Source organism: Polyodon spathula, chromosome 15 (assembly GCF_017654505.1).
Source record: "Polyodon spathula isolate WHYD16114869_AA chromosome 15, ASM1765450v1, whole genome shotgun sequence".
Lineage (NCBI taxonomy): Eukaryota > Metazoa > Chordata > Actinopteri > Acipenseriformes > Polyodontidae > Polyodon > Polyodon spathula.
In genome coordinates this window covers 4,077,630-4,100,210 of record NC_054548.1, presented here as the reverse complement: position 1 = coordinate 4,100,210, position 22,581 = coordinate 4,077,630, and the positions used below count along the sequence as shown (strand labels likewise).

Here is a 22,581-nt window from a genome sequence, read left to right as displayed (position 1 = left end):
CACACACCACTTCACTGGGTTATATTTGACAACAGCACACACACCACTTCACTGGGTTATATAATGATCACGTCAGGGTTACAGAGCAGTGTATAGCTGCAGTATTAATGGGTTCCAGTACTTTACCACAGTCATTTTGCTGATGGGATGCACTTTTCCCATTCTCATGGGATGTACAGTGTTGCTCCTGCTTTGCAAAGGTTAACCATTGTTTTCACGATGCTTTACAGTGTGTATATGTTGTATACAATGCATGTGGGTGCTTTACCGTGATTTCACTTTACTGCTCTTTACTATGCTTTACCAGCACACCTTTACGCAATGAGTTTGCAGTTAAACAAGATCACACTGATTTAGTGTGTCGTCTGAAAAACGCATTCAGAAACCCCAGTTAGTCCAGATTGGGGTGAAGACTGTAGAGCTGTTGCTGTGTACATGCATTAACAGCCACACCTTATACAAGTGCCCTACAGAAACACATAGCAATGTGTAATAAAGCACAGTAACAGCATGGCACAGAATGGCTAGGTGTGATAAACCAGGGGGCGCTATGGGAATGGTATAGCAGAGCCATGGAAAAAGTGCAAAGATACCCTGGTAAACATGTATAAGGGCACACAGGTCAAGTGTAAAGATATATTACAGCTAATTCAAGGATGGGCCACAGGAGTGTGACTCATACATAAAAAACAGCTTGAAATCACATGTCAGAGTAAGAATGATATATATTCATCATGTTAGAACAGCACTAAAACTCATCAATAACAGGCTTTTCTGTTTTCTTTCACAAGACGTCTTAATGGAATTGTGTGGAGAGCTTTAACCCAAGAGGAAAGAGATAAGTATGTGAGCTCACAGACGCGTCTGCATTTCACAAGAATGTAAAATAGTATCTGAAGGCAGCTCTGCAACATGTCTGCATTTCAGAGTAATATAAACTAATGCAATAAGCTGAGCAGATATGGAGCTTATTCATCACATTCATTGTATGAATTCTAGGGGTTTTCCAAGCTTAAAAGTGCAGGAGGAAAGTATCCGTTTCACACATTCCATGTGATTAGCCCCAGCGCTGATTAGCCCCAGTGTGTATAGGTAACAAGCTCAGGTATCTTTTAATAAACTCATAGTAAAGCCAGGAATGGATCAAACATCTGTGGAATAAGAGTCTTGTTTCTATCCCTGAAGTTTATTGAATTTGACCCCCTTTCTATGCACAGCTGTTTAGCAGATTGAGGTTATAGATGTGTTATAAATGTGTACAAGCCTCTTCAATACACTAGGTATACGTAAGTAACCCTATGAAATGAGCTACATATATATATATATATGTATATATATATATATATATATATATATATATATATATATATATATATATATATATATATATATATATATATATACATACACACACAGAGTAAATATAGGTCACATGTTTGTTCTTTCTTGTCTCTCCTACGCTTCCTATAAGCACAGTAGTTCCAGGACTATGTCTGTTTGGATCACAGCGCGACACAGTGAAGCAGATTGTGTTGAAAGCGATCATGTCAATGCAATGCCTGGTTTAACTGTGTTCCTCCTCTAGGTTTGATAGCACTGAGCCAGTTCCCTTCAAAGAACACAAGGAAGCTCTGCTTCAGGCTCTGGACAGGCTGGGCTGGCCGATTCCCGAGGAGAGCCTGTCTGTGCTGGAGGGGGAGATAGAGACTGGGCAGGCGTATCTTCAGCAGGCCTCAGACTTACAAAACCTAGCACTGGAAATGCACTCACAATCTCTTGAGGGCAGCACAGCCGTGAGTACATGGCATGTTACTGTCCTTAGCCATTGAATCGGTAGAGCTTGTAATATTGCTGAACACAGTAGATTCTTCTTGTGTTAACCGGTAATAGCTACTAGTAGCTACTGTGTGTTATTTACAAGAGACGTTTCTGGCCTAGCCTGTGTCACATGTGTTATAGTGAGTCTGGCAACTACATCTCAAGAGCTGCTCCTGAACTTGGGCTAAAAAGGACTTGAAACACACAATACAATTCAACACAACATTCTCATCATCGTCATGCAAAGATAAAAGGGACCCGGCACACACAATATAATTCAACACAACATCCTTATCATCGTCATGCAAAGATAAAAGGGACCTGGCACACACAATACAATTCAACACAACATACTCATCATCATGCAAAGGGACTCGACACACACAATACAATTCAACACAACATCCTCATCATCGTCATGCAAAGATAAAAGGGACCCGACACACAATACAATTCAACACAACATCCTCATCATCGTCATGCAAAGATAAAAGGGACCCGACACACACAATACAATTCAACACAACATTCTCATCATCGTCATGCAAAGATAAAAGGGACCCGACACGCACAATACAATTCAACACAACATACTCATCGTCATGCAAAGGGACTCGACACACACAATACAATTCAACAAAACATCCTCATCATCGTCATGCAAAGATAAACGGGACCCGACACACACAATACAATTCAACACAACATCCTCATCATCATGCAAAGGGACTCGACACACACAATACAATTCAACACAACATCCTCCTCATCATGCAAAGATAAAAGGGACTCGACACAAACAACACAATTCAACACAACATACTCATCATCATGCAAAGGGACTCGACACACACAATATAATTCAACACAACATCATCGTCATCAAGCAAAGATAAAAGGACAGGAAGGAAAAATGCTGAACATTTCATTCAAGCTACTTCAGCAAAATTCATGGATTAGACAAATAAACAGATCCCTAACCTGCCGTAACCGTGGTCTGCCTGAGAGCCTGGAGGAACCCAAATAAACAGATCCCTAACCTGTCGTAACCATGGTCTGTCTGAGAGCCTGGAGGAACCCAAATAAACAGATCCCTAACCTGCCGTAACCGTGGTCTGCCTGAGAGCCTGGAGGAACCCAAATAAACAGATCCCTAACCTGTCGTAACCGTGGTCTGCCTGAGAGCCTGGAGGAACCCAAATAAACAGATCCCTAACCTGCCGTAACCATGGTCTGCCTGAGAGCCTGGAGGAACCCAAATAAACAGATCCATAACCTGCCGTAATAGGGGTCTGCCTGAGAGTCTGGGGAAAAAATGATTGTTACTCCAGGACTTTGGTGTGCTTTGAAATCAAAGATGAAGCAAAACCCCACAGAGTCATCACTCATTAAAGATATTAAAACTTAGAAGACTATCTGTGGCAGTCATGTGTTAATATGCTGATGTGCTTCAGAGTCTTACTGAGTATCTAACACCCTGGATAGACCTGCTGTAATTCCCAGGTCCTACCAAGTACATTTCCAGCAGTATCTAACACCCTGGATAAACCTGCTGTAATTCCCAGCTCCCGCCAAGTGCATTTCCAGCAGTATCTAACACCCTGGATAAACCTGCTGTAATTCCCAGCTCCTGCCGAGTACATTTCTAGCAGTATGTAACACCCTGGCTAGGCCTGCTCTAATTCCCAGCTCCTGCCGAGTGCATTTCCAGCAGTATCTAACACCCTGGATATACACAGAATGACTGGGCCGCGCTTATTGAGAATTGAGTTATATTTATCAAGATGTTGGCGTCTTTATGAATATTATATGTGTCTTAATGTTCTTTAAGATACTGGATGGATTTTCCATGAGTGGGCACTGACAATATTGTTAAACAAACCTAACCTAACAACTGCATGTCTTTGCATAATAATAATAATAATAATAATAATAATAAGAAGAAGAAGAAGAAGAAGAAGAAGAAGAAGAAGAAGAAGAATGTATAAACATGTAGCATTGCATTCTGATACTGTCAATAACTTTCAATTCAAACCATGTGTCAATCGTCAGCTGATTGAATGAGCTCTTACTTGTAAAATATGCATGTCCATATACCTGCAGATTATTAATAGGTTGTGTAAAAGAATATTCTTTTTTAAACTTCATAACTGGATAAGAGGTTCTGTAGATAAATGATAAGTGTGACAGACAGACAGACAGACAGACAGACTCATCTCACTGCTTTTAACCTGTACTAAGAGTGTCAGACAGACAGACAGACAGACAGACAGACAGAGAGACAGACAGGCAGGCAGGCAGATAGACAGACAGACAGACAGCCTCATCTCACTGTTTTTAACCTGCACTAAGTGTCAGACAGACAGACAGACAGACAGAGAGACAGACAGGCAGGCAGGCAGACAGCTAGACAGACAGACAGACTCATCTCACTGCTTTTAACCTGCACTAAGAGTGTCAGACAGACAGGCAGGCAGGCAGGCAGGCAGACAGACAGACAGACAACCTCATCTCACAGCTTTTAACCTGCACTAAGAGTGTCAGACAGACAGACTCATCTCACTGCTTTTAACCTGCACTAAGAGTGTCAGACAGACAGACAGACAGACTCATCTCACCGCTTTTAACCTGCACTAAGAGTGTCAGGCAGGCAGGCAGGCAGGCAGGCAGACAGACAGACTCATCTCACTGCTTTTAACCTGCACTAAGAGTGTCAGACAGACAGACAGGCAGGCAGACAGACAGACAGCCTCATCTCACTGCTTTTAACCTGCACTAAGAGTGTCAGACAGACAGACAGGCAGACAGACAGACAGACAGCTTCATCTCACTGCTTTTAACCTGCACTAAGAGTGTCAGACAGACAGACAGGCAGGCAGGCAGACAGACAGCCTCATCTCACTACTTTTAACCTGCACTAAGAGTGTCAGACAGACAGACAGACTCATCTCTCTGCTTTTAACCTGCACTAAGAGTGTCAGACAGACGGACAGACAGACAGACTCATCTCACTGCTTTTAACCTGCACTAAGAGTGTCAGACAGACAGACAGACAGACAGACAGCCTCATCTCACTGCTTTTAACCTGCACTAAGAGTATCAGACAGACAGACAGACAGACAGCCTCATCTCACTGCTTTTAACCTGCACTAAGAGTGTCAGACAGACAGACAGACAGACAGGCAGGCAGACAGACAGACAGACAGACTCATCTCACTGCTTTTAGCCTGCACTAAGAGTGTCAGACAGACAGACAGACAGACAGCCTGCCTCATCTCACTGCTTTTAACCTGTACTAAGAGTGTCAAACAGACAGACTCATCTCACTGCACTAAGAGTGTTAAGAAAGCAAGCCTCTTGCACGGGGGCTGAAGAGTCATGCTTGTTTTAGTGTTAAGAAAGCATGCCTCTTGCACAGGGCTGAAGAGTCATGCTTGTTTTAGTGTTAAGAAAGCAAGCCTCTTGCACGGGGGCTGAAGAGTCATGCTTGTTTTAGTGTTAAGAAAGCAAGCCTCTTGCACATGGCTGAAGAGTCATGCTTGTTTTAGTGTTAAGAAAGCAAGCCTCTTGCACGGGGGCTGAAGAGTCATGCTTGTTTTAGTGTTAAGAAAGCAAGCCTCTTGCACAGGGCTGAAGAGTCATGCTTGTTTTAGTGTTAAGAAAGCAAGCCTCTTGCACATGGCTGAAGAGTCATGCTTGTTTTAGTGTTAAGAAAGCAAGCCTCTTGCACGGGGGCTGAAGAGTCATGCTTGTTTTAGTGTTAAGAAAGCAAGCCTCTTGCACATGGCTGAAGAGTCATGCTTGTTTTAGTGTTAAGAAAGCAAGCCTCTTGCACGGGGGCTGAAGAGTCATGCTTGTTTTAGTGTTAAGAAAGCAAGCCTCTTGCACAGGGCTGAAGAGTCATGCTTGTTTTAGTGTTAAGAAAGCAAGCCTCTTGCACAGGGCTGAAGAGTCATGCTTGTTTTAGTGTTAAGAAAGCAAGCCTCTTGCACAGGGCTGAAGAGTCATGCTTGTTTTAGTGTTAAGAAAGCAAGCCTCTTGCACGGGGGCTGAAGAGTCATGCTTGTTTTAGTGTTAAGAAAGCAAGCCTCTTGCACAGGGCTGAAGAGTCATGCTTGTTTTAGTGTTAAGAAAGCAAGCCTCTTGCACATGGCTGAAGAGTCATGCTTGTTTTAGTGTTAAGAAAGCAAGCCTCTTGCACGGGGGCTGAAGAGTCATGCTTGTTTTAGTGTTAAGAAAGCAAGCCTCTTGCACATGGCTGAAGAGTCATGCTTGTTTTAGTGTTAAGAAAGCAAGCCTCTTGCACGGGGGCTGAAGAGTCATGCTTGTTTTAGTGTTAAGAAAGCAAGCCTCTTGCACAGGGCTGAAGAGTCATGCTTGTTTTAGTGTTAAGAAAGCAAGCCTCTTGCACAGGGCTGAAGAGTCATGCTTGTTTTAGTGTTAAGAAAGCAAGCCTCTTGCACAGGGCTGAAGAGTCATGCTTGTTTTAGTTTGTTCAGGGTCGCTCAAATGGATCTGAAACTTTCATGTGACTGCTGTTCGTTTAGCTTGGGGATCACAAGCACCCCCCAGGCAGTTAACATTCCTTTTGTTAAGGTTTGTGGATAGAATTCTCGATCTGAAAACCCTGTAGTCATGAAACAGCCCTTATAAAAGTTTTCCATGGTTAAAATGAGACTTTGTGATTTCAGCCCAAGTCACATGACCACCACTCCAAGTGGCTCAAAGCTCAGCAAATATAACTTAGATTACTGACAATAATGTGATACTGATGGCTGAGGAAAACTAGCATTCTTCAGTGTGAAGCCAGAAGATGGGATTGTGCAACATGCACACTGCATCGTAAAGTGTAGAATTGAAATGTAGGGTTCCTCCTGTATGTATACCTTAACAAGTTTTAATAATCCAGGCACTTCTTTGTATAAAATCCACTTTCCGATGCTTAGCTAAACCAGGAGAGCTGCAAGGTGAAATGTGATCTTTCATAGTAATGGGTTCACATCTCTTAGGCTTTCTGTTCAACGTGCTGTAAAGATGATTTTATTCTCCCTGTTTGTACAGGAAGAAAAGAGCCAAGGCAGCAATGTGTTCAGAGCCAGTGCAGGAGAGAAAAGGGTCCTGGACACACTGAGAGGCCAGCGGGCCATTGCCAGGGCAGAGACAGATGGCTTTTATTACCCAGGTAATGACTATTATTATGATCTCCTTTCAAATAAAAGCATATAGCATCATAATTACAAAACACAACGGTGTGTCTGGTTGTGGCAGAGCAGAGCTCTGCCCGATGTAAATTGGCAGGGATGGGGTTAAATTCGCCTATCTGCCTGGGTTTATTGTGTTCAGGTGGCTGGGGTTGATTGGAGTAATTAACAATCAATCAGCACCCAGCCACCTGACATAAAAGGAGGCCTCAGCTTCCCATTAGGGAGAGAAGGGAGCTGAAGAAGCAAGCAGATGGTTGTGCTTGCTGTTTTTGGTTTTGTGGTGTTTTTTTTTTTTTTTTTTTCAAAAAAATAATACTTTTATTATAAATAAACACAAAATAGAAGAGCACAAGGTCGAAAACAAAGATATTTTAACGCAAATAACAAAACACAAAAGCAAAACTACAAAAATAAAGGTTTCCAGGCTGGGCAATGCCTTCACTGGATTAGAAAATTCAAAAAACCATGAGCCACAGTACACTGACCTAGTCCAGCTTCTAACACGCCTATTATATTGTTTTTTTTTCTGTGATTTTCTTTATTGCTTTTATTCAAGCTTGCAATTCAACAGCTGAAATCACTCCATAATCAGTCTCCAATCAACTGTCTCACTAACTAGGTGATTAAGTGTATATGCGTCAATCATGGTCACTCAGCATGTCATGATCAAGGGTGATGATGGAGTGATTAAAAAGAAAACAAAAACATATTGTCAATGACCATCATTTATATAACTTTTTTTTTTTTTTTTTTTTCTTAAATACATGTGTTACAATTGAGAAGTTTCTTTTGATGCTCACGGTATATATATATATATATATATATATATATATATATATATATATATATATATATATATATATATATACTGGAATCAGAAATTTCTGGTGCTGATAACAAGCCTCCCTTTGGTTCATTAATCAACAGACTCAAGTACCAACTCCATTGGGTTCTAGAAGTGCCTGAAATGACTCTTTGACGTCATCTTGCTAATTCTATCAGAGCCACTGCAGCGGGGATGAATCAGTGGGGCTTTAAATGAGTTACATTTGAAACAGGGGCCCTGGAAGTAGCACATTTCAATTAGCAAATCAGAATGAGTAATAGTAAACATCTATTAATTAAATATGTTTGTTTTCAGGTACAGTGACAAAATGCATTGGCTCCAAAAAGGCTATTGTGAGTTTCAGCAATGGAGATACCCAGATTACACCACTAGGGCTTCTGATTCCCATTGGAGGTGCTCTCCCTTGCCCACCACTGCAGGTAAGCACATAGACAGCATGATACCACTCGAATGTGGGTCTGACTGCCCGTATACTACGCCAGGCAGGATGGCCGTGCATCTTCTGGCCATGCTCCTCTCTTCAGTTCTGTATCATCAGTAGAAGCAGGAGATTTACCAGCTTGGATCTGATCTGTGCTGGTGTAGAAAACATACAAATACACTGACAACATGCTGGTGTAGAAAACACACAAATACACTGACAAAGTACTGGTGTAGAAAACATACAAATACACTGACAACATGCTGATGTAGAAAACACACAAATACACTGACAACATGCTGGTGTAGAAAACATACAAATACACTGACAACATGCTGGTGTAGAAAACATACAAATACACTGACAACATGCTGGTGTAGAAAACATACAAATACACTGACAACATGCTGGTGTAGAAAACATACAAATACACTGACAACATGCTGGTGTAGAAAACATACAAATACACTGACAACATGCTGGTGTAGAAAACATACAAATTAGTACCTGCAATACTATATTTACTGTAAATATCAAAAGACTATACATAAAAAAAACTAATTGTTGTCTAATTATATGTACAGCTATGGCCAAAAGTATTTCATCACTTAGAATTTTAGGATTGAGACATAAATAAAAAAAATAAAAATAAATGAACATAGTTTAGATATTTTATTTAACATCATGCAATCAAAGAAACTACAAAAACATATCGCAAAAGTCTACTGGAAGCCATAATGCTAGTACAGTAGTATTCATGTTAGATTTCAAAATGTCACATTTTAAAGTGTTTGTTAGTTTTTCGTAACTATATGGAAAACTAAAAATCTGCGGTGAGTAATTCAATATGTTAGCGTAATATTATTCAGCAGCTTTCATTCCACTTTGTGAAGCACAAGTAGAGAAGTCTAGGCAGATGCAAACCTTTGGGCCAGAGCTGTATGTTACAATTATAACTTTAACATCATGACATGAATTCCTAACTTGGGCTCATGAACAAATACACAGAAAGTGCCTTTCTGCCAAGTTTAATATTTCCTTGGACTGATTATGTGCACAAAGATTGTGTTTTGAGTCAGAATGATGGTCCCCATGATACATTGTAAAAATAAAGACTTCTGCCTAGAATTATTCTAATAATCAAAGTGTGTAACTGACCAGCAATGGTTTGAGCCCTTGTAAAGACAGTTCATAACAATGGCTGCCTTTTAAAGAGCCCTCTATTCCAGAGCCCTTGTAAAGACAGTTCATAACAACGCCTGCCTTTTAAAGAGCCCTCTATTCCACTCAAACGGTGTCTCCACACTTTGATGAGCAAAAGGGCACAATACAAGTGATTGCAATAATTAGGCCTTGATAAGACTTTGTGTGCTTCCAGGTGGAAGTCAGTTTCGTGCTGATTGGCCTGTGTGCTAGATATAGCTGTAACAAGCTGAGCAGGACCCTCTGGGAGCTCTAATTTGAGGTCCTCTGTTGCTTTCCTCAGGTTGGAGATTTTGTATTTGTTCGAAGTGGGACTGACTGTGCCGGAGAGTGCTATGTCCCTGGTATTGTCATAGCAACCCCACAACGAGGCAAATCAACAGATAAATTCTACACGGTTCTGAAATACAACAACAAACAAGTAGGTCCAGTATACTGACTTGAAAATAAAGAACTAAAAAGAGCAGACCTCTCTCCAAGCATCTAGTCATTACTTTCTCATTCAAACTGGCAGATTGTTTTCTTTGTGCTTCAGCAGGTTCTTGTGAGTCTAACCCACTCATAAATGAGAGGGGCTCGGGGTTATCAATTTGAGGTAATCTGTAGCAAAAAACACAATGATTGGTTCTCTGATATGGCTGTCTGCTGTTTCAAACTGCACACTTGTTCTAAAAAAAGAGCTACATACTATTATATAGATCAGACGTATATGTATATTACAAATGAAACGATAGTGATTTAAAGGTTAAAAATCTGGAACAGGAGCTTGTAGAGATGCATGGTATTGTATTTTAATAGTTTACGTTATTGGCACACAGGCAAACAGATTCGCCTGTAACTGTGTTCTCTGCAACAATGGGATCTGCTAAGCTCCTCGTGTCTTACAGATTCTGAAGCAGAGCATTCAGTTACTGTGAAAATCATGCAGTTATTGAGAAAAGCCTGAGCAATTATGTGTTGGGTAATCATCTTCCAATGCTAGGAAAGCTCTTTGAAAAACATGACTGAAAATGCATGTTCAAAATAAAAATGATTGCTCTATAGGGAAAAGTATAGTAATAAACAGACATTCTTTAATTGGAGGCTTTCTTTCTCAGTATGGTTATGCTGTTCAGCTGGGTTCAGCTGCTCTTCTTGTGCTGCATTTGAAACCCAATGAAATCCCCTCACCCAGCTTTTGTCTGAAAGGGTTCAGAATGTTCAGAAATGTGTTTTTATCTTCAGTACAACATTAGAATATGAATAATTTCTCTATATTAAAAAAGGAGTCTTTTATTTTATATAACTGTCTGTTAGTTATTAACAAGGATCCTAGTTTTACACAATAACCCCCCCTCCTCCCAAATTCTCAGATAAAAAACATTAAAGTCTGCATTACTTCACAATGAAAATAAAAGGCTAAAATTGAGTCGCCCCACCCCCACCCCCCGGTCACATTGCATGGTACACAAACAGTACTATTGAATAACAGGTAACACAGGAAGTATTTATTGAGGCACTTTCAAATGCGAAGGAACTTAGAAGCTCACCAGTGCCGTCAGTCAATAATATAAACAAACTTACCATTTTACTTTTAACATTACAATGCGTCTGTGTAGGAACTATACAAACCAAAACATAGTGTTCATGTGAGTTTATCTCCGAGCAGGTCTTTGTCATCTGGACAGCTATTGCCAAACTCCTGGACCCGATGTTTAGGGTGCTTTTGATAATCCATTGATAAAATCCATGTTAGTTATTAATAATAATCCATGTTAGTTATTAATAGTAATCCATTGATAAAATCCATGTTAGTTATTAATAATAATCCATGTTAGTTATTAATAATAATCCATGTTAGTTATTAATAGTAATTCATTGATAGTAATCCATGTTAGTTATTAATAGTAATTCATTGATGAAATCCATGTTAGTTATTAATAGTAATTAATTGATGAAATCCATGTTAGTTATTAATAGTAATTAATTGATGAAATCCATGTTAGTTATTAATAGTAATCCATTGATGAACTCCTTGTTAGTTATTAATAGTAATCCATTGATGAAATCCTTGTTAGTTATTAATAGTAATTCATTGATGAAATCCTTGTTAGTTATTAATAGTAATTCATTGATGAAATCCTTGTTAGTTATTAATAGTAATTCATTGATGAAATCCTTGTTAGTTATTAATAGTAATTCATTGATGAAATCCTTGTTAGTTATTAATAGTAATTCATTGATGAAATCCATGTTCAATTACATGTTCTGCTGTTCCAGGAGGTTTTGCTGCGCAGCGGGATTGTTAAAACTAGCCAGACAAGGTATGCCCTGGCCTGCCGTTACATAAGAGAATGCCAGATGATCTCTCACACAATGTAAGTATTACCTGGTGAAGAATAACAACAATATAAAGGGTTAATGTTCGCAGTTAAAACTGTTGGGATATTATGTAATAAACAAAGACAGGAAATTAGATTTGTTTTATAAGCTGCAAATGCATGACTTGGATTTTTACTAATATGATCATTCTTATTTTCTTTAGCAATTATTCCATTTTGATATACGTATGTATTTAATTTAAGTTGATATATGACACGTATGGTAAACAGTGATTCAACATTCATCAAATTATATTCTGCCACAGCATATCAGATTACAGCTATGGCAATTCAATTAAAAATAAAAACCTGAAAAGTCTTCATTAGATAAGTATTCACCCCCTTTGCTATGACACTCCTAAACAAGCTCAGGTACAACCAATTGCCTTCTGTGTGCAGTAAGAACATAAGAACATAAGAAAGTTTACAAACGAGAGGAGGCCATTCGGCCCATCTTGCTCGTTTGGTTGTTAGTAGCTTATTGATCCCAAAATCTCATCAAGCAGCTTCTTGAAGGATCCCAGGGTGTCAGCTTCAACAACATTACTGGGGAGTTGATTCCAGACCCTCACAATTCTCTGTGTAAAAAAGTGTCTCCTATTTTCTGTTCTGAATGCCCCTTTTTCTAAACTCCATTTGTGACCCCTGGTCCTTGTTTCTTTTTTCAGGCTGAAAAAGTCCCTTGCGTCGACACTGTCAATACCTTTTAGAATTTTGAATGCTTGAATTAGGTCGCCACGTAGTCTTCTTTGTTCAAGACTGAACAGATTCAATTCTTTTAGCCTGTCTGCATATGACATGCCTTTTAAGCCCGGAATAATTCTGGTCGCTCTTCTTTGCACTCTTTCTAGAGCAGCAATATCTTTTTTATAGCGAGGTGACCAGAACTGCACACAATATTCAAGATGAGGTCTTACAAGTGCATTGTACAGTTTTAACATTACTTCCCTTGATTTAAATTCAACACTTTTCACAATGTATCCGAGTATCTTGTTAGCCTTTTTTATAGCTTCCCCACATTGCCTAGATGAAGACATTTCTGAGTCAACAAAAACTCCTAGGTCTTTTTCATAGATTCTTTCTCCAATTTCAATATCTCCCATATGATATTTATAATGTACATTTTTATTTCCTGCGTGCAGTACCTTACACTTTTCTCTATTAAATGTCATTTGCCATGTATCTGCCCAGTTCTGAATCTTGTCTAGATCATTTTGAATGACCTTTGCTGCTGCAACAGTGTTTGCCACTCCTCCTACTTTTGTGTCGTCTGCAAATTTAACAAGTTTGCTTACTATACCAGAATCTAAATCATTAATGTACATTAGGAATAGCAGAGGACCTAATACTGATCCCTGTGGTACACCGCTGGTTACCACACTCCATTCTGAGGTTTTTCCTCTAATCAGTACTTTCTGTTTTCTACATGTTAACCACTCCCTAATCCATGTACATGTGTTTCCTTGAATCCCAACTGCGTTCAGTTTGAGAATTAATCTTTTGTGCGGGACTTTGTCAAAAGCTTTCTGGAAATCTAAATAAACCATGTCATATGCTTTGCAATTATCCATTATGGATGTTGCATCCTCAAAAAATCAAGCAAGTTAGTTAGGCACGATCTCCCTTTCCTAGTAAAAGTCCATCTGTGTGCAATAAAAGTGGTTCACATGAGTTCAGATTAAATACACTTGTCTCTGTAAGGTCCCACATTTGGGTAGTGCATTGAAAGCAAAGATACTACCATGAAGACCAAAGAACTTTTAAAACAACCCCGGGATAAAGTTGTGGAAAGCCACAGATCAAGAGAGGGGTACATCAAGGCTTGTAGCACAGTCAAGTCGATCATTAAGAAGTGGAAGGTATATGGCACCACCCAGAATCTGCTTGAGCAGACCGTCCTCCCAAACTGAGCAGCCGGGTAAGAAGGACATTGGTCAGAGAAGCCACCAAGAGGCCAATGACAACTCTGATAGACCTACAGTATTCCATGGCTGAGATGGGAGAAACTGTCCATGTGTCAACAGTAGCCGAGATACTCCACAAATATGGAAGAGTGGCAAGAAGGAAGCCATTTCTGAAAAATGGAATTTGCAAAAAGGCATGTGGGAGTCTGAAAAGATGTGGCAAAATATTCTGTTGTCCGTTGAAACAAAAATTGAACTATTTGGCCTAAATGCAAAGCATTATGTCTGGCGCAAACCCTACATGGCACATCACCCAGGTAACACCATCCCTACTGTGAAGCATGGTGGTGGCAGCATCATGTTATGGGGATGCTTTTCATCGGCAGGGACTGGAAAGCTTGTCACGGTAGATGGCAAAATGCTTGGAGCTAAATACAGGCAAGTCTTTAGGTCTTAAGACTGAGATGGAGATTCACCTTTCAGCAGGACAGTGACCCCAAGCACACAGACAAAGCGACACTGGAGTGGCTTAAAAACAAGAACGTCTTAGAGTTGCCCAGTCAAAGCCTGGGCTTGAATCCGATTGAGAATCCGTGGCAAGACTTGAAGATTGCTGTCCACCAACTATCCCCATCCAACTTAACAGAGCTTGAAAAATTTTGCAAAGAAGAATGGGCGAATACTGAACAATCCAGATGTGCAAACCTGGTAGAGACTTACCCGAAAAGACTCACAGCTGTAATTGCTGCCGAAGGGGGCTCTACCAAGTATTGACTCAGGGGGGTGAATACTTATCTAACCAAGACATTTCAGTTTTTTTTTTATTTTTCATTAACTGTTGTTTCGCCATAAAAATTATCTTGCCTCTTCAAAGTGTTGAGTAGGTTGTGTAAATCAGGAAAATCCAATTTAAATGCATCAAGATTTCAGGTTGTAACACAACAAACTGTGAAAACGTCCAAGGAGGGTGAATACTTACTAAAGGCACTGTACCTATTACTTTGTACATGCAGCCAGTGCAGAATGGTGTTTGTGTTTCACAGGAATGCAGTGAACTCATCTGCAGGTCTCACTTATATAGGCTCTGTTGCAGCTTGTTGTGATGCTGCTGTTTAGGTGTGGTTCCCTTCAGGGACTGAGATTCCTGTTCTTTTCTATATGCTCAGCATCTTACTGGCTTCACTCCAGCTTTCCTCTCACCTGAATGTGAATATATGATACCGCACCCAAACTGCTTATAAAGGATTAATACCACATGCATTTCCCATTGCCATTCAAGTGCTTTGTGGAAACAACATTATCATTCTTTTAGCCTCACTGAAGGACCCACAGACAAAGCATCAATCAGACATCTGCAGAACAAGCTAAGAAAATAATATTAATGCATGGAACAGAATTTGAGTACATTACCAGAAAGCTGCAGTTGTGCATATTAAAATGATGCTGAATACATTACAATGATGCTGAATACATTAAAATGCTGCTTCACTCTCACAGTGTTTTAATGTAGCTTCACTCTCACAGTGTTTTGATGTAGCTTCACTCTCACAGTGTTTTAATGTAGCTTCACTCTCAGTGTTTTAATGTAGCTTCACTCTCACAGTGTTTTAATGTAGCTTCACTCTCAGTGTTTTAATGTAGCTTCACTCTCACAGTGTTTTAATGTAGCTTCACTCTCACAGTGTTTTAATGTAGCTTCACTCTCAGTGTTTTAATGTAGCTTCACTCTCACAGTGTTTTAATGTAGCTTCACTCTCACAGTGTTTTAATGTAGCTTCACTCTCACAGTGTTTTAATGTAGCTTCACTCTCAGTGTTTTAATGTAGCTTCACTCTCAGTGTTTTAATGCAGCTTCACTCTCTCTGTGTTTTAATGTAGCTTCACTCTCACTGTGTTTTAATGCAGCTTCACTCTCTCTGTGTTTTAATGTAGCTTTACTCTCTCTGTGTTTTAATGTAGCTTCACTCTCTCTGTGTTTTAATGTAGCTTCACTCTCACTGTGTTTTAATGCAGCTTCACTCTCACTGTGTTTTAATGCAGCGTCACTCTCACAGTGTTTTAATGTAGCTTCACTCTCACTGTTTTTTAATGTAGCTTCACTCTCTCTGTGTTTTAATGTAGCTTCACTCTCACAGTGTTTTAATGTAGCTTCTCTCTCAGTGTTTCAATGTAGCTTCACTCTCACAATGTATACAAGCAGCTGTGTCCCCCTAGCAAGACATTCAGATCAAGAGGATCGTCTACTCAACAGATTTGCGTATCCATTACAATGTAAATGGAAACAGCATGATGAATACACCTTGAAGAGTTTGTAAAAAAAAAAAATCCAGCGGGGATTGTAATTAAAAAAGCTACCAGCGGGGATTGGTAAATTAAAACAACCCGTAAGGACTGAGTGAAAAACAAACAATTGAATCATCGCTCCTTATTGTCTTTCAGTAATGGCCTTGGGGTCTCACGTCCGATTGAGCCTAGGAGAGAGACAAGTTGACAGTGGCGAAACAACCGCATTAGTCCAGCTCATTGTAGGTTGAGTGCAAACCCTCTCATTTGCTTTGGAAGGGTTGCACTATGTCCCTGGCATACTGGCGTACAGGTGTTAACATTTGGATAATTAATTGAGTCCTATGGTTTTTCGTGGACGTAGTAAACTGTCTAGTCGTTCGGGGGGGGGAGGGAGAGAGAGTCTCTATATATATATATATATATACACACCACACACACACCACACACATGTGTGTTGTGTATAATATATATGTGTGTATATATATATATATTATATATATATAATATATATATATATATATACCTATTGAAATGACCTAGTTTGTCTTAGCTCCTATGAATATTTGTCATCAATCACATTACAAATCAATCTATGTAGATGCCAGGCTTGTTGTGCCCTGTTCCAATATTGAAGTACACATCACAGACAGAACAAGAATGCCTGTTCCTTCAGTGCAGGGTTAGAAACCTAAACCTAGTCAAAGAACTACCCAACATTAAATAACACATCTAAATCAATGCCAAGTACTTCTGGCTGAATTACTGTCCCTTCAGTGTAAAAAGACTTCTAATTGCTAAGCATATCTGAATCCTTTAGGCTCTTGGTTACCTTTTCCTAGCTTCATGAATTCAGTAAACCCACATCACACACCATAGTCTTCTGAACCATAGAAATGTGCAGTACATTAACATCCTATAATTATCACAGCTGCTGCGCAATCATCTAATTACAATGATTATTTTGTGACACAGTTGAATAGGAATGACTAAAATGAGAAACCCCCTTTCACACCAAACATCAGTCTCTACTGGAGTGAGGGACAGGACTGAATGACAGAGAGGGGTTGAGGTGACATGCAGAGCTGTCAGTGGACTCTCTCACGTCTGCTGGAGTGAGGGACAGGACTGAATGACAGGGAGGGGTTGAGGTGACATGCAGAGCTGTCAGTGGACTCTCTCACGTCTCTGCTGGAGTGAGGGACAGGACTGAATGACAGAGAGGGGTTGAGGTGACATGCAGAGCTGTCAGTAGACGCTCTCACGTCTCTGCTGGAGTGAGGGACAGGACTGAATGACAGGGAGGGGTTGAGGTGAGATGCAGAGCTGTCATTGGACGCTCTCACGTCTCTGCTGGAGTGAGGGACAGGACTGAATGACAGGGAGGGGTTGAGGTGACATGCAGTGACATGCATCCGTCATCTAACCCTATACTTTCTCTCCAGACCGGGCGTCCAATCTGTGAAGCCATTTCCTAAAGATTCCAAACGACAGGAAGAAAAAGGAAAGGGTCTATCAGAAGAGCAGGGAGGAGACCCAAAGAAGCAGAAGAGGAGAAGAAAGAGGAGGGAGCAGAAAGCGCTCCAGGATCCTTCAGACAGCAAGGAGACAGCTGTCAGTAAACATGACCCAGGGAGTGCCTCATGGGATGAAGCCTGCACAGGTAACATTGGGGTTCCAGTGTTGCAGCCCCTGATAGATACATGGCTGTATTCATGAGGCATTAGAGATAACTATATTGCAGAATGAATGCTAATGCTTCATGAATACAGCCCACAGTCTGTATAGCATACCGGAACTTATACTCAGTGTTCAATAAATATTGCTCATTTGTGTTAATAGTTCATAAAAAGTAACCAATTTATGAACTTTAGAAAAAAGCTATAGTGAGATACAATCAGGTCTTCTTAAATAAACTGAACCCTGTTTCAGTGATATGATTGACGCAGTGTTTAATCCCTAAGTAGGGTTCTGAAATAAATGGAACCCTGTTTCAATATGATTGACTTGGAGTGTTTAATCCTAAGTAGGGTTCAGAAATAAACGGAACCCCGTTTCAATGATATGATTGACGCAGAGTGTTTAATCCCTAAGTAGGTTCTGATGGCTGCCGAACGTGTTTAACAGACTCTTTTTGATTTAATTTATAAATAGGTTACAGTATATTGAAACAGCATGAAGGTCGTTTGTTCATGGAGTAGTAAGCTACTTGTTAATAGTTTGTAAAGTGCCCTCTATAATAACGTATTCCCCTGGTCTCTGTTGAGAACATCCCCACTCCGGCTGCTTCACTTTGCTTGTCCTTCACTCCTATGGCCTCCAGACCCTCCGTTCCCCAGTGTCTAGACTTACACTGCACATCCCTTCCAGGGAGGCATCATGGGCTGCCTGTTATTATTTGTCTATCTCCTCTGTACCAGTTAGCTTTACCTTCAGTCAGAGCAGCAAGAAGCGCCGAGCTGAAAACCTGTCTCGCATTCAGACACTTCAGAAAACCTTTCACAAGTTATCTTCATTGGCCTAATTACAGAGATGAATTATTTGCACACACATATATATATATATATATATATATATATATATATATATATATATATATATATATATATATATATATATACATACATTCTTTATTTTTCTTCATTTTGGTGAATTTTACATTTTATTTTCAGTCATATCATCTTTGAGTTCTCCTTCACTTTGAAGGCTCATCATTATTAGAATGCCTTTATCATTACTCACCAGAACACTTCCCTCTGCTGCTAGTGACTTAACTGGCAAATAAACAATTACCCTTCATCGTCTGAAAAATGTGTTGTTTCTTTTGTGGTTCGCATTAATATAAAATCTATTGTGATAGTTTCTGTGTAAAACATGTGTAAGATGTCCCTCTAGTTGGTTTACCTTTACCTGGGAATAGCTGTGACATACAGCTCTGTGGTCGTCGTGCTGGAGGTTCTGCTTGCTCATATTGCATTCCTGTTTATGGGACGTCACACACGGTAATAAAGACACTTGACCCCCAAGGCAGGGCAGCGTTCCCTGGGTCAGCCTGCTTGCACACTTCTTTGGTCATCCTCTGCTGCATCTGTTTGATTTGACAGAGGAGAATTCCGACCGGGACTATGAAGGGGAGAGAGCCGGCACGTCTCCTTGCGCCTCCAGAGCAGTTTCATGTGTTCTGCAGTCTGAACTTTACTCCAGGACCAGCTCCCTGGAATCTGGCAGACTGTCCACCCCTCTGTCCTCAAGGCATTCCGAGGTGCTGACTGCTCCATCAGCACAACCAGCCTCTTCAGAGCGGAGTGACAACTCTGCACGGAGGATCAGGAAACTGGAGGACTGGGCTGAAGAGCTGGAGCAGGCCCTTGCTGAGCACAGGGAACAACAAGAGGTGAGTCCCGCTGTGTGTGTGTGTGTGTCAATGTGTGAGTCCCGCTGTGCATGTGTGTGTGTCTGTGTGTCAGTTCCGCTGTGCGTTTGTCTATCAGTTCCGCTGTGTGTGTATCAATGTGTGAGTCCTGCTGTGGGTGTGTGTCAGTGTGTGATTCCCACTGTGTGTGTGTGTCTGTGTGTCAGTTCTGCTGTGTGTGTGTCAGTGTGTGAGTTCCGCTGTGTGTGTGTCAATGTGTGAGTCCCACTGTGTGTGTGTGTCAGTATGTGATTCCCACTGTGTGTGTGTCTGTGTGTCAGTCCAACTGTGTGTGTGTGTCAGTGTGTGAGTCCCACTGCGTGTGTGTGTCCGTGTGTCAGTTCCGCTGTGTGTGTGTCAATGTGTGAGTCTCACTGTGCGTGTGTGTCAATGTGTGAGCCCCGCTGTGCGTGTGTGCCAATGTGTGAGCCCCGCTGTGCATGTGTGCCAATGTGTGAGTCCCACTGTGTGTGTGTGTCTGTGTGTCAGTCCCGCTGTGCGTGTGTGTCAGTGTGTGAGTCCCGCTGTGTGTGTGTGTGTCTGTCAGTTCTGCTGTGTGTGTTTGTGTGTGTGTGTGTGTGTCTGTTCCACTGTGTGTGTCAGTTCTGCTTTGTGTGTGTGTGTGTGTGTGTCGATGTGTCAGTCCCACTGTGCGTGTGTGTCAGTCCCGCTGTGTGTGTGTGTGTCAGTTCAGCTGTGTGTGTGTGTGTGTGTGTGTGTGTGTGTGTGTGTGTGTGTCTGTCAGTTCCGCTTGTGTGTGTGTATGTGTGTGTGTGTGTGTGTGTTTGTGTCAGTTCCGCTGTGTGTGTCATTTCCGTGTGTGTGTGTGTGTGTGTGTGTGTGTATGTCAGTTTTGTGTGTGTGTGTGTGTGTGTCAGTTCCACTGTGCTCATTGTAATGCTCTGTGCCCACAGTACACCAATACGCCATTGCAAGCAGCATTGTTGCAGGGGCTGCATAAACTGGATATACCAAAACAAACCCTTTCCCTCTGCAAACACTCCCAAGCTGTGCAATGGCAGGTTCTTGACACAGTTCATGTGATGATCATGTGTTCATTGGGCAACATGATCGTCACAGCAATGCGGGCCTGTAGGTATCATATTCAGAGAAAGACCAGGGATATTACATGGAACCTGTTCACTCTTCATTTACAAACATGTGCCTCTTACTTAAGATGACATGACAATGGAATTGTCTTGATTTCTCAATAGCTCATTCAGAAGCATATAAAAGATCTGGTGAAATGGAAGATTCATGAAGATGCAGATATATTAGACAACCAGAAACAATTAGCCCAACAGCAGCAGGAGCTTCTAGAACGACTCACAAAGCAGAGACCTCTTACAAGCAGAAGCGCAAACAGGAGACATGATGAGAGAGGTAAGAAACACAGTCAAACAGCACCCTTTCAAATACACACAATCCAGCAAGCAAACACACCTCTTACAAGAAACAGCACACTCCAGCAAGCAAACACACCTCTTACAAGAAACAGCACCCTTTCAAATACACACAATCCAGCCAGCAAACACACCTCTAACAAGAAACAACACCCTTTCAAATACACACAATCCAGCCAGCAAACACACCTCTAACAAGAAACAACACCCTTTCAAATACACACAATCCAGCCAGCAAACACACCTCTAACAAGAAACAACACCCTTTCAAATACACACAATCCAGCCAGCAAACACACCTCTAACAAGAAACAACACCCTTTCAAATACACACAATCCAGCCAGCAAACACACCTCTAACAAGAAACAACACCCTTTCAAATACACACAATCCAGCCAGCAAACACACCTCTAACAAGAAACAACACCCTTTCAAATACACACAATCCAGCCAGCAAACACACCTCTAACAAGAAACAACACCCTTTCAAATACACACAATCCAGCCAGCAAACACACCTCTAACAAGAAACAACACCCTTTCAAATACACACAATCCAGCCAGCAAACACACCTCTAACAAGGAACAACACCCTTTCAAATACACACAATCCAGCCAGCAAACACACCTCTAACAAGAAACAACACCCTTTCAAATACACACAATCCAGCCAGCAAACACACCTCTAACAAGAAACAACACCCTTTCAAATACACACAATCCAGCCAGCAAACACACCTCTAACAAGAAACAACACCCTTTCAAATACACACAATCCAGCCAGCAAACACACCTCTAACAAGAAACAACACCCTTTCAAATACACACAATCCAGCCAGCAAACACACCTCTAACAAGAAACAACACCCTTTCAAATACACACAATCCAGCCAGCAAACACACCTCTAACAAGAAACAACACCCTTTCAAATACACACAATCCAGCCAGCAAACACACCTCTAACAAGAAACAACACCCTTTCAAATACACACAATCCAGCCAGCAAACACACCTCTAACAAGAAACAACACCCTTTCAAATACACACAATCCAGCAAGCAGCTGACACATTGCTAGGCAATAGTTGTTTGTTATTGTTTGTCTGACACTGAAAGAGACACTTGTCCAGACTTGTTTCAGTAATGCTAAGAGAACTAATAAACCATTAGAATTTAATTGGAATGCATATGAATCGAGTCATACCACTTCAGCTTTTCCAGTTATTTTAAATGAGTTATACAGATAACTTAAATACATTTTTGAAAAAAGAAATAACAACTCTTTCAATGGAATATTTATGAATTTGAAGCCAGTTTATGTTGACTCAGAAATGTCTTCAGCTAGACAATGTGGGGAAGGCCAACAAAATGATTGGATATATAATGAAAAGTGTTGAATTTAAATCAAGGGAAGTAATGTTAAAACTGTACAATGTATTACTAAGACATCACCAAGAATATTGTGTTCAGTTCTGGTCACCTCACTACAAAAAGGATGTTGCTGCTCTAGAAAGAGTGCAAAGAAGAGCGACCAGAATTATTCCTGGTTTAAAAGGCATGTCATATGCAGACAGGCTAAAAGAATTGCATCTATTCAGTCTTGAACAAAGAAGGCTACACGACGATCTGATTCAGCATTCAGAATTCTAAAAGGTATTGACAATGTCGACCCAAGAGACTTTTTTGACCTGAAAAAAAGAAACAAGAACCAGGAGTCACAAATGAA

General features: G+C 40.7%; 1 protein-coding gene across 1 annotated transcript in view; it reads left to right on the top strand.

Moving 5' to 3' along the window:
* LOC121327656 (von Willebrand factor A domain-containing protein 3B-like) overlaps window positions 1-22,581 on the top strand; it is a 69,770-nt gene that overhangs the window by 25,573 nt on the left and 21,616 nt on the right. The window contains exons 15-23 of the mRNA XM_041271793.1: window positions 792-842; window positions 1,586-1,793; window positions 6,880-7,000; window positions 8,164-8,288; window positions 9,777-9,914; window positions 11,753-11,850; window positions 17,486-17,703; window positions 19,145-19,434; window positions 20,667-20,835. Coding sequence (XP_041127727.1) covers window positions 792-842; window positions 1,586-1,793; window positions 6,880-7,000; window positions 8,164-8,288; window positions 9,777-9,914; window positions 11,753-11,850; window positions 17,486-17,703; window positions 19,145-19,434; window positions 20,667-20,835 — 1,418 coding nt within the window. The remainder of the gene's footprint in view (window positions 1-791; window positions 843-1,585; window positions 1,794-6,879; window positions 7,001-8,163; window positions 8,289-9,776; window positions 9,915-11,752; window positions 11,851-17,485; window positions 17,704-19,144; window positions 19,435-20,666; window positions 20,836-22,581) is intronic.